The 12,886-nt window shown below is 37.6% G+C and overlaps 1 protein-coding gene across 4 annotated transcripts in view; it reads left to right on the top strand.

Annotated features, from left to right (window-relative positions):
* The window catches only part of LOC100539001 (uncharacterized protein F13E9.13, mitochondrial-like), a 26,718-nt gene extending 13,832 nt beyond the window's left edge, over nt 1-12,886 (top strand). For 2 of the 4 annotated variants that reach the window (XM_085234904.1, XM_085234906.1), the window contains exons 4-6: nt 1,955-2,105; nt 4,023-4,150; nt 9,874-10,480. In XM_085234904.1, coding sequence (XP_085091030.1) covers nt 1,955-2,105; nt 4,023-4,150; nt 9,874-10,064 — 470 coding nt within the window. In that variant the 3' untranslated portion in view covers nt 10,065-10,480. Of the gene's footprint in view, nt 1-1,954; nt 2,106-4,022; nt 4,151-9,873; nt 10,481-10,784; nt 10,902-11,359 lie in introns of those variants that run through there. The other 2 variants (XM_085234903.1, XM_085234905.1) reach the window with 2 other exon arrangements.

Below are 12,886 nucleotides of genomic sequence, written 5' to 3'. Positions count from 1 at the left end.
TTACTTAGTGGGAAAATAAGAAATAGTACTATTTTCACAGTTTTAGTGAGTTCATTAGTGGAATCCAATTAGGTCTTCATAAAACAGGCAGGTAGTGAGTTGGTGTCTACTAGAATTGGTTAAAAATAGTGTCTTGTTATGCTCCAAAAACCCCAATAGTGTGCAACTCCATTAAACTAAGAACAATCCTAATGTTGGCCAAGGAAGTCTTGAATTCTTAAGTTAGGGAAGCACAAACCAAACATTGGTAAACATGTGAGTGGTGAGCTTCAGTAAGTGAATAGCCCTTGTCCTGAGGTAGCCCTTATGATTGCTATGAACATTTATTAGATTTCTAGGCTCATTGATAGTCTTGTGATTAGAGGAAAATTATTTTTTTCTTATTTAAGTCTGATTTATACTACAAACTTAGGTGATTTAGATAAAGCTTATGGCTAATATTCCTAGATGCACAAGTCTCAGTCTTACCTACTGGCACCTTTAATTATACTTGTGACATATTTGTGTCTTTGAATCCTGAGAATACTCCTTGTTTTCTCACCTGCTAATCTAAAGGCATAGGACAGCTTATATTTGAGTTGGCACCATCTGTGATGTATCAATGTATCATGTTAGCTGCAGTCTGTGTTGCTAAGCAGTACAGACTCTTTTCCATCAGGCATAATCTTTTGTTTCTGCAACTTCAGGGCTTTTGGAATGAAGCTGAAATCTAGCTCTTAAAATAAACAGGCAGCTTGTCATTTGGTAAATACATTTTTAAAGACCTTTTCTGTTTACGTCTGAAATGTGTTAAGGTGAGGCCTTCCTTGCCTAAATAGTTCTCTGTTAGATGGAATTATGTCCCTGAAGGCTGCTCTCCCATGCATTTAGTTCCTCAGTACATCCATTCCACTTAAATGTGCAGCTGACTCAAAGCTGGAGAAGCAATAGAACTTCAGAGAGCCTGGAAGGGAGCTCTAAAGCAAGCTAGAAGAACAGCAAAAGCTGTACAGAATGTTTGCAGAGCATTTACACATCATAAAGGGTGTGTGAAGTAAGCTTCAAGGCTGTGGAAGACTGGAGAGGGAAGGAATACAATAAAGGAGTCAGAATTGTCATCTTTTGCAAAACAGATGTGGATTCATTATGCTGTGGCTGAAGACATCAGTATGTCAACATAAAGATATTTCAAGGCTGTAGAGGGGTACCTTGTAGTAGATAAATGATCTATAGAAATCATTTCTGTTCTTAGTCTTCCTCTGAAGTACCCATCACCCAAAAGCTTCTTGATACAAAGGATGAATGACTGCTGGACACTGAGTTGCTAAGACAAGGTAGAGTTGATGCTTGCCATAAATTTGGAGTGAAAACTTAATCTTTCTGTACCTTTGGCCCAGCTCCAAAAGTCAGTCGTTGATGTGGTACTGTTCAGAAGATGTAAGTTGCATTCAGGTGGAGAGTCAATGTATATAATGTATTGCAAGCTGTGTTTTCCTGCCTAATTTCCTGAAGAAGGAAGACATAGGCTATTCTCCTCTCTTTGTCCATGTCCTTTTTGCTTTTTGACCTGTTGTCCAATTTCAGGCATATTTAACAATGGAATGGATGTTGGGAAGGCAGTAATACAGTGATGGGGTATCAAGACAGAGGGGCAAAATCCAAGATAATGCCCTTTTTGGAGAGAAGCCGCATTGTTACAGCATAGGAGCTACGTTTTGGCTTACCTATCCTTCATTCACACCTGTCTGTTGGCACATCACGACAATCAGCAGGGCAGGGTGTGCTGTTGCTGACTTTGTGCCATGGGTACAAAAGTTTAAAAATGTGGGAAATCAAGGTTGATTAGTCTTAGAGAACATGGAACGCCTTGTGTGGAGGTCAAATGAAGGACAGATATTTTACTATAAGTTCTTCAGGCTTCAGGTCTAGTTAAGAGAATGATAATTTTTTCTTTTCTTTTCTTTTCTTTTTTCAGGTCTTGATTTTATCCGAGTTGAAGGTTTTGTGTTTTCTCATGTTGCTGATGAAGGGATCATAAACGCCTGTGCAGGTAACCTGCTACGATACAGAAAACTAATTGGAGCAGAGAATATTCAGATTTTTGCTGACATTAAAAAAAAACACAGGTAAACACAAGCAATATTTATGTAAATATTAATAATGATCTTATGTTTTTTCCCCATTTTCTGATTATTTTATATCTGCTCAATGCCAGCAAAGTTAATGATAAAGGGAGAACTTTATTGTTTGAGCAAGGTCTTGCAGTGCTATTAGCGGATATGTTTAAAAATAAATTTGCACCTGTAAGCTGCAGGTTGCCGCATCTGTGAAGTTTGTAGTTTAACCTTCAGGATTTATAAATGCAGACTGTAAATGTCTCACATCTGGTGTCAGGTGAGATTTTACATCCTTATATGCCTATTACGCTTAAAGAAATTATGTTTCGGGAGGCTAAGCATCCAAGGTTATTTTTAGTAATGCAGCAGTTTCCACATACAAAGGATCCAAATCATAATATTCTGGCACTTTAGAAAGCTATTCTCTTTTTTCTCCTGGCTGCCAATAGTACTAGTTTCTTCTACTTAAATCAGTGCTGTCTATGTACGGATTATGTTCTATGATTATCAAACAGAAGGAACTCTTGACAGATGAACCCAGTTTCTTTTTTGCTGATATCTTAACTGTCACACAGTATTTTTAGCTATTGATATGTCACTTTTTTTTTTCTTGAAGAACTGCTCAAATGTTATGTATTATACATGCTAAATAACCTAATTAAAATGTTTGTGTGTAGTACGTAGGTAATCATGAAAACAACCATGTTTGGAAGATCTTAAATATCTGTGTTTTTGTGTTGTTGGTTTTTTTTAAATAACTTTCAAGATAGGTAAAGAAACAATGCATTATGATAACATTAAACTTTTAAGGTCCTTTCAGATTGGTTTCTTTCTAGTGATTAAATTCTTTTTTATATATATGTGTATATATATAGTTAGACTTCTTCATAAAAATTGATGATTGTATCATGTGGTCTTTCCTTTGTTTTGTCAATTGATAGACTGATATTTCAATTATACATTGTAGGTGAAAGGATTTGCTTTTTGAAGTGGAAGGTTTTTGCTTCAAGGAGATTCCAAAGCTGAGATGATGTTAAGAGCCCCATTTCCAACTCATTTTATGTGTTAGGGACTTAGGCCTGCCTTCCTTCAGCTACATAAAGGGAGTGCTTTGTCTTGCACCATCATCGCTAGTGAAAAGCACTGCAGTCACTGCATTCTGCCTCTTACTGTAGGACAAAGCGGGGACCCAAGTCCATCCACACTGACCCAGGAAAGAGGCAGACTGTCACACCTCATCAGTGCAATGAGTTGACCATAGCTGTTGTTGCTTCTGTATTTTCAATTAAGCAGAAAGCAAAGTCAGATGTTGAACCAGCAAAAACTGGAAGTCTTTCAAAGTTTAGAATTGTTTAAATTAAATTGCTACTGCTATGGGTTTTAAAGCATATCACCCATATATCAAAAGCTGCTGTTGAAAAGCTAGGCTGCAGGTAATTTATGTTTGTAATTGCTATGTAAGGTGATTCCTGTGATTATGTTATAGGTAATAACTATACTTCTGTTAGTTGGACTTCGTGAAATGAAGTGAAGGGTGTTAATTCCATTCTGGGTAACAGAACGTGATTTATGAATGACTGAACCATCCACTGCTCCACTTGAAGTCAGAGCTGTGTGTGAGATACAAGTGCTCAACATGCAGACAGCTGTCTGAATTGACACTTGGTAGTTCACCCTTAGCAATCGCTCTTTAGAGACAGAAGACCAAGGGCAATGGCTCTGTGTTGGATAAGGTTGGGTCTCTTTCCCCTTGTTGGTATTGTGAAGTTACTTCCCATTTTAAAACAGGACCCTTACCCTCTCTCTCACAAAGCCTGAATTTTGGTGTTCAGATAGTGAGGAAGATGAAGAAATGCAGCCTAAATAAACATCGATCAATATGTGTGTGCTGAAAGTAACCACAGGGTACGTTCCTGCTGTTGACAGTGCTCATGCTCTGACGGCAGATATCAGCGTGGCTGAGACCGCCTCTGCTGCTGAGCTCTTCCTGGCTGATGGGGTGGTACTGACCGGTACAGCAACCGGGCTGCCCGCAGACCCTGGGGAGCTGAGAGGTGAGTGGACACACCAGTAGCATGCAGCAGGCCCCGACTCAGCTTCTGGCTGTACATCTCTGTATCTGCTGTTTCTTTAGGAGGAAAAAAAAGGAAGAAAAATGTTCTTTCATTGCAGAGTTTGATTGGATAAAGCAAAACTGATGTGACTGAGGTTCTGCGTGGATTGTCTGTTGTATGTTTCTAACCAACTGTTTGATGGGACAAAAATTATTTCAAGCCTTTATAATACTGAATGATACTTAGTATTACTTTAAAATAAACTAAGCAAATGTATGTGAAGACTTTGTTTTAGAAATTGATACTTTTGAATGTCTTAGTATAAGAAAAAGCAATTTCATAGACCTAATAAAAATAGCTAGCTAAAAGTGCTCAACTCTTCAGTGGAAAGATTTATATTTTTCGGAAAGAAAATGAAAGTTCTGCAAGAAAAGGGTTATTATGATATGGCACCATTCCAGCCAGTAATAGCAGGGAAAACTTAGAAGGTTTTAAAAAAAAAAATTGTAAGTTTGTTGGTGCAAAGAAAGATATGGCATCAAAGACATCAAACTCGATTGTTCACATGCTATCATGAAAATTCAAATTTTCATCACTAAATTTCAATTTAGTTTCATGGCTTGAATGTCAAGGCCTGTCTACATAAAATAGAATGTGTAGTTTTTAGTTTTACTTCTGCTGGCACAAAACAATCTAGCACTTTTTGAAGTGCCAGTGTGTTCAGCTCAGTCTATCAAGGTGAACTCTAAGCTCAGTGAATGTGCATCAAAGTATGTCTATTTGTCTAACCCCGAATTCTTAAAACGTGTTTGCTGAAATGAAGCCAAAGGAACTATCACTTCTTGTATAGACAAATCAGAAGCTCTATTGGACTTCTATGAACAATTTTTGTTTCAAGTTGCTGTCCCACTGGGGGATCAATATACAGAAATAATTACTGCATGTTTGGTCGAAGTGAAATGATAGTACCTTTTGTCAAAATATTTTTTTCATGAAGAAAGATAGCGGTATGATCTCTACTTTTTAAAGTATGTTCAATCACAATTCCTTCTTTATTTTACAAAAAAAAGAGATGAATAACATGCTCTACTTGGCATAGAGACCAGCATCCCAAACATCTCTTGGAATAATTTAAAATCATTCCGTGTTTTCAGAGCTTTATCCATATTGTACGTGCTTATCAGCATTCAGAATGAATGTTGAACTTGTCAAAATGTTTTGCTTATTTCACATATGTTTAAAACACAACTTCTTTGCCAAAGAACAGATGATAGATGACTATACTTCAATCACCAATGTTAAAATAAAAGTGATGGTTTGTAGTGAATACAGAGCTCTTGAATTCGTTTGAGTGTTTGGTATGGTGAACTGGAAGTGATTCATAGAACGAAGCACCCTGAAAGCTAGGCTGCGAGAGAAAAAGACTGAAAGAGACTAAAGATCCATCTCTGCCTGCAATGCATATCACTGTATATCCCTATTTCTCAATGCAGATTACATTAAAATAAGTAAATAAAAGCTGATAAGTCTCAGGGCAGAATGGTAGCTTAAGTTCTGCTTTCCAGCATGCATGTGCAACCTCCTTTGGTTTCCTGCACTGGAGAGCACCAGATGACCTGCAGGCCTGCAGGCTGCTCTCAGGCAGGACTCCAAGCAGGCCTCACCACTGCTTTTCTTTCATGTGAACAGTGTGCCAGTCACAGTCTTGTTGCCTTTCTGACTCCAAAGAACAAAATGAATCAGAGTTGTCAGCAGTAATGATGTGCACACATCGATTTTTTACGTGTGTAGTGAAGGCAAGAATCTGGATCATGGGTTTGGTTTACTTAGGCCACGGAATTCAGGCATTATCTGCGCCACTCAGGAGAACAGTGGCTTAAAACAGTTAAGAGAAGTTCTTAAAAATCAACACTCAGAAGTGTGAAGAAATGACAAATTAGGCATATCTATGTCAGTATATTCTTAAAAGGAATCACTTGTACGTTATACAAAGTTGGTGTGATGTGAGTGAAATTCGGCAGTTCACGAATGTATGCGGCACTGGATGAGCCATACTGTGATCATACAGCTGGGCACCTTTCATCATGCTGCAAAGCAACTCTTGAAAGACAAACCAAGAGACAGATGAGGTTTTGTCACGTTTTTTTTTTTCTCGGCTTTGTTGTGCAGTAATAGAGAAGTGTTTTTGCCTTTGTGTCTGTGTGCTGAATTGACTGACTTGATGGGATGTGGGAAATGAGTGTTTCTCTGTCAAGCCAGAGAAATGTTTCAGCAGGGTTTTGTTTGTAGTTTCTGTCGCTGCCTTCCTGAAGGCACCTGTGGTGCTACTCCCAGCCACAGGCTGTCAGGTTTTCCCACTGGGAAAATGCTGAAGTACTTGGTTGAAATCCAGCTTGTGATTTGAGTGACCAAAGCCTTTGCATAAGGACTGCTTAGGTATCTGCATGAACAAAGTAAGTGGCCTCAGCTAAGCAACTGGTGGAAAAGCCCAGCAGCTGGCTCTGTTACCTCATCTGTTAGTGTTCATAGAAGGGGCGTCAAAACCAATTCATCCTCCCGCCTTTTAATGGGCTGTTTATGTCAAAATAGAGGCTGCTGCCTTTGCAGTACCCTCCTATAGATAATCAGGAGATGCAAGTCTCTGGTCTGTACTTTCCATAATCCCGAAATTTAATGACAAAGAAAAAGTCCTTTGAATTAAAAAACTAAAATGGGTTACAGTGGAACATTACCATAAACATAGTGTTGTGTACGGTACAGTGATTACTGCATATGAAAAAGCTGTTAAAGAAGAGTAGTGGAGCAAGTTATTAGCACAGTGGTACTTATTTTTACGCCGCTCTTTGCCATTGTTTTCAAGCTAGGAGCATTTGGCCTTTATTTCATGTAACTTGGGCACACCGTAGTTCAAATGCTTTCATTGTACTCTGCAACCAAGCACTATTTCATTTGATTTTATTGAAGACATATCTGCAGATGCACTGTCAGAAGAAAGAGCACAGTGCCCTCTAGTTACAGTTTATTGAAATAGAAAAATGTGTGAGTTCTGTAAACTTCAGGATCTTGTTACTTTAACATCAGAAAATTGTTTCCCTTCCTGTTTGCATCAAACAATTATAATCAGAAGAAGAAAGCTGAGGAAGCCTTTAAAAAAGGCTCTGTGTTTAGAGACATCTTGACAGTGACTGAACGTCATCATGCAGAAGCATATCTCACCACTGTTGCTTTATTTTCTTTTACAAGTTAGAATTTGTATTAACACAGCCAGTAGACAAGTCATGTTCTATTCATCAACTTTAGGCCTTGATATGCTTAGAAACGACTTAAAAGTAGTATCTGTAGCATATTTAATTAGATAACCCAGTCTCATTGTAGGGTGGGCACTCCCATTACTGTTCTTCACATTGACAGTCTGAATAAATCTCCAGCACAAGAGTTGAGTGTGGGCTGCAGGTGCCGTGCATGGATCACAGCAGGAGCTGCATACCTTGCTACTTGTGAAAGCTTCATTATTTAGTTATCTTCTTATAGTTTCACAGCAATCTTAGGTTCTGCTGTTCAAGTCTTTGTCTGTTAGGGCAGAGCTATTGTTGTACACCCATGGGATCATGCTCTGTTTAATTATTTGGCTCTTCATTTTTCCTGCTGATGTGAAATAATTGTAGAGCAACTGCCTACTAATGTACCTTATGCATTTGTCTTAAAAACAAATATTGACTTGGAATGTTGTTCCTCTGGGAATGAAGTAAAGCTGTTGTACGAATCTGGTCAGTTGTAGCACCTTAATTATGCATTGGTATCTACATAGATCAGATTGAATATTTCTAAGAGCACAGAGATACTACATACACAGAATTCTATTTTTTTTCTGGAATAGGTTTCATTAATAATGTTATAAATAACAAAAAATGAATTATTTCGTTGCTGTAAGGAGGATGAATTTAGAAATATAAAATATGTGAAGAAATAGGCATCATTTTAATCATATATGCACTATCTTGCTATGCTTAAAATTTTCAATAGGGGTTGTGTGGATCTTCTTTTACATAAAAAATTTTTTTGTAAGAAGCAGTTACTGTTCCTAGGTGGGAGAATGGTATGGTATGAGACCTAAAAAGAGATTCAAGAGCATTTTAATTGATCCCCTTTCTTTGGTGAAGTAGGAAGGTGACACATAATTATTTTTCCCTGAAGCATCATTAATAAGTTAGGCTTCTGATGAAACTTTATTTAAATAAACAGTGTTTTGAAGCACACTTCTTTTTGTTACATATATGCTGTCCCTAATTCCCTCGAGCTTTAACCATTTTTCATCAGTTTATTAGCACCAATTAAAGCAATTTATATCTTTTTAAAGATCAGAAATAATGCTTTGCAGCATTCTCTGGATGCAAGGGAGGAAGCATCCAGTCTTGACTGACTCTTAGGATGGTCAGTTCAAAATGAAAGGATGAGCAGGATGCCCAGTAATTCTAGCACTGGGGCTTTTTTATTTATTTATTTTTGCCAGAGCTAGTACTGGGTTGAGTTCTGAAGAAAATACTCCAATGAACTTTTATGTGTCCACGGAGAACCTTTCCATGGCCAAAACAGTAGCACATGCTGAATGCAGAAAAATGTGTTTTTCATTTAATTGCTATTTATAGAAAGAGAAGTCGTATCAGTGCCATCTTTTGTGTTCTGGTGAGCTAGCTGGAGGTATCAATGTAGCTTATTGCTGCTTGCTTTCCTACTTTCATGACCCTGAAACTTAGCAAGAAGCAGAGAGCATGTTCATTTTTCTTTCCCTGTGAATAAGGCCTTTTTTGTTTCTTCAGTGAAGAACTTCTGCTAGTTGTCAACATAGCATAAATTCAGCAGAAACCTGGCAGAAATATACACCAGTCTAACTACCATTATTGTGATTTAAACTGATGACTGAAGAATTGTAATGAGCACAGCTCTACTGAATAGTTCTGCCACTTTTAATGATCTCACCAGACTCGCAAAAGTCTGAGCTGATATAATAAATGGAAACAAGAATTTCATCTTATTTTTGTAGCTGTGTTCTGATTACTTCATAGAAAGACTGGGGGAAAATGGTGTCTATCCTACATGCTACTGCAGTGCAATATTAAATGATTGCTGTTTTCCATCTATGTGTAGTACCTCAAGTGCATTGAGCCTCCAAGCACAATGGCAAACAGACATGTTAAGTAGATAGGTTAGTTTCTGCTTTGCAAAAGCTTCCTCAATCCAACACCTCTTCTTACTAGGGACAAGAAATAAAAATGAATGTGATGGAATACAGTAAAATGCACTGCACTCTCAACCAACCAATTTTCCTTAATCTTACTTGAATCTTTTTTCTTGGAGGGTGGGAGGGGGGAGAGAAAGGAATGTACGTGTTCAGTGTTGAGACGCAGCTTTCATGTGTTCTGTAGCACTGAAACACTCCTCTGATATGTGATCAGGAATATTATGTGGGTCCCTTCCAACTCAGGATATTGTTTGAAAATGGGATTTTCTCAACAATTATTGAGAGCTAAGTGGTGTTTTTTTTTTCTCTAGAACGTCTGTATCTCTATTGTAAAAGTGAGAGATGCATGCTTACAAATTTCTTAAGACTTACCTTCCTTTGCTGTTGAAACTGCATAAGTTAGAGCACATTGTTTTTACAGAATTTTAAAGATGGATTTAAATCTCAGAGGATTTAATCCTAATTTTTTTTTCCTCCACTTCAGAGGTTCAGCATGCTGTGAAGATTCCTGTTTTGATTGGATCTGGAGTTACTCTGGAGAATGTGAAGAATTACTTGGATGCAAATGCTCTAATAATTGGTTCGTATTTCAAGAGAGAAGGTTATTGGGCGAATGGTGTTGATCCTGACCGAGTGAAGAAATTTATGGAGCATATAAGTAAACTGAGAGAATGAGTTAGTCAGCAAGCACTATTTTCCTGTTTGTGTACATAAATGCAGTGTGATATACCATACAGAATTAAAGCACAAATGTGCACTTGGATGGCTGATAACTTTAAATGAAAACGCACATCATCTCTGTAACTAGCTGTGGAACATGGTGGCACTTTACAATGAACTGGTGCTATGGTCTTTGTTTCTAGACTGTATGTTTCTGTGGCACACAAAGCCATCGCCAAGACAAAACCAGCTCTCCAAACGTGTGTAGCATTTTCTCTCCTATAAGTAAAGTGCTTACGGATTGCAGGATGAGCTGAGTTTTGTTTTGCATGTTAATACAATAGGACACCCTAAGTTTACAGCTAACAGTATTGTAAATTGGACAAGTTAATTAGCCTTTCAGTTTCCCCATCTGTAAAATGATGATAATAGTACCTACATCACAGGGGGGTTGTAAGACATAATGAATGGATGAACGTACAGCACTTTCATCTCCTCAAATGAAGGGCTCTATTAAAGTTCAAGATCATTATTTTTTCATTAGAATTGTGCATTTATTACAAAAATGTAGTAATTGTATACCATACAAAAATTTAAGATAATTGGGAAATTGATTTACCTACAATACTTATTAGAGAATAAATGTAAATATTTAATTACATTTTAAGTAGTGTTGGAATTTAGTCAAAATGCTTTGCAAAAAATTGGAAATTTTAATAAAGTCTTATTTTTCAGCAAGCTCCTACAACTTTGTACTTCTTCAGACTAGCATTAGTGATGTTACAAACTGCCAGGTTCCTTCCAGCACACAACGTGTAATTATGATGGAATCATTTCTACCAGAACTGACAGGTAAACACAGATTTTCATTTTTGCTGTAAAACATAGAGGGAAAATGTGACAGACTAACTGTATACTGTAAGACTCCCCTTGAACTTGATCTTTTAGCTCTAAGGAAGTTTTTTAAAAATGACAACAACAAAGAATACCTGTTGTGTCACAGCTGTATAAAGCGTGGACATATGTTTTCATTCCTTGGGACTGTGAGCTACGTTTGCCTTCTGGGATCTCTCTCTTTCCTTGACATCTATGCATCAGGATTCTGCCAATGCTTATGCAAGTTATATTGTACGTATCAAAGCAAGTATACAAACGTATGCTTTTTTTCTGTCAGCTGGCAGAGCTCCCATGCTTCTCTGAACAAAAGATACATCCTCCTTCAAAAGGCAAAAGAGATTTTCAGGAATCTTAGCTTCATTAATAGAATAGTGATTCCAAAACATCACAGCATGAGATTATCTTCTCCTCAGGTTCCTTTTTTCTGGACTGTCTGTCTGTCTCCTACATGCCTCCCATCAAAAGCAGACAAATAACTGTGGTGAGCTGACCTCTAGAGAAGCGATTGTTTAGCTCCTATGGCAGCCTTGGCATTCTTCTGCTTATCTCCATTTTCCTCGTAAGTACGCTGACAAAGTTTCAATGCATAGAAATTCTTCTAGGGGTGTCTTTATTGTGAGTGGCACTGCTTCTTGAGTCCACATTTACACAGGCGATTTAATCTGCTGAGTGTTTGGACTTCCATCAAAACTACTTGTCATAAAGAAGGAGCATTCATGGACGAGCCAATTGCAAGAAGTAAAATTAAAGGAAAAAACAATGAAGGAAAAAAAAAAGCTGAGGTCACCCTCAATCACCTCCAGCTCTCTCTCCTAGCTGCTGCTGTAGGCAGTGCACAAATAGTTGAGGATCATGGAAATGCTTTCTAAATTCTTTTCTCCACACACTCATTCACTCTCAGCGTATTCTGAGGTATTTATCAGGTCAGTCAATGGTCTCATTTAACATCTAAGTTGTTTGAGTTCCATCCTATGCCCTCTTTATTGTGGAGAACTATCATGCTAAATAAAATAACTTAGGTCTTAGCAATATCAGTATGCTTAGATTAGCACACTTTTACCTTTCTGTATTAAGTACTGTTAGGATTTTCACAGTTTTCATTGTTTCACAGAAGATTTAGTGGTGCTTGGACCAAAAAATATTTTCTGTTTTTAATAACCTTGGAAGTTATTTTCAATAAACTCGTAAGCTAAGAAGGCTGATCTGAGCAGAATAAACACTTGCACGTAGTCAGGTGAAAACTACGAGCAGTATTACTGTTTAGTGATAATTGTATGTGAGGAATGGAATGCAGTTGCCAAAAGTCACATTAATTACTGTATGAAAATATAACGTGCTACCACCACGTTGAGTTGGCTTGTACTCATTCTTGTCTTAAAAACCAGATTGTGACTTTGAGGGACTTTTCATTCCTAAAAGGTAAGTGGGAACTACTTTGTTTAGACCTCGCATATAGCACAGAAGTACTGCTGTACATGGTCTTTGTACGACAAAAGCCTAGTGTATTTGTGTCATATTCATAACATGTCTTAGTACTACAAGCAGTCCTTTCACTGTCAGTACTTCATTTCACACTGTGTAACACTTAGAGGCCAGGCTGTGAGTTGGACCTGTGTTATTACAGATAAATTGTAAGTGCAAAATGTGAGGACCACAAGCAAAGGAAAGCCGATTTTAAAGCCTGGAAATGTGATTGATCACCACCTCTCTATCATTCTTTGTGCTGAAAGTATCTGTCTGGCAGCATTAAGCATCTGCTTGCTTGTTTCACACAGATGCTGTAAGTAGAATTTGACCTTTTGTTCGGAAAGTGTTTGAATGTTTAATGTAAAAAATATGAAGTTATCAGAAAGGCTGTCTCTTTTGGGAAGAGTGTTCAATTTTTATACAGCCCGAGTTCTTAAAGTACTTTGGAGCATAAATAACTTCAGAGCAGAACA

This window comes from Meleagris gallopavo, chromosome 13 (assembly GCF_905368555.1).
Source record: "Meleagris gallopavo chromosome 13, MGAL_WU_HG_1.1, whole genome shotgun sequence".
Classification (NCBI taxonomy): Eukaryota; Metazoa; Chordata; class Aves; order Galliformes; family Phasianidae; genus Meleagris; species Meleagris gallopavo.
Note: the sequence above shows the minus strand (reverse complement) of the source record. Positions and strands in the feature narration are given on the sequence as shown.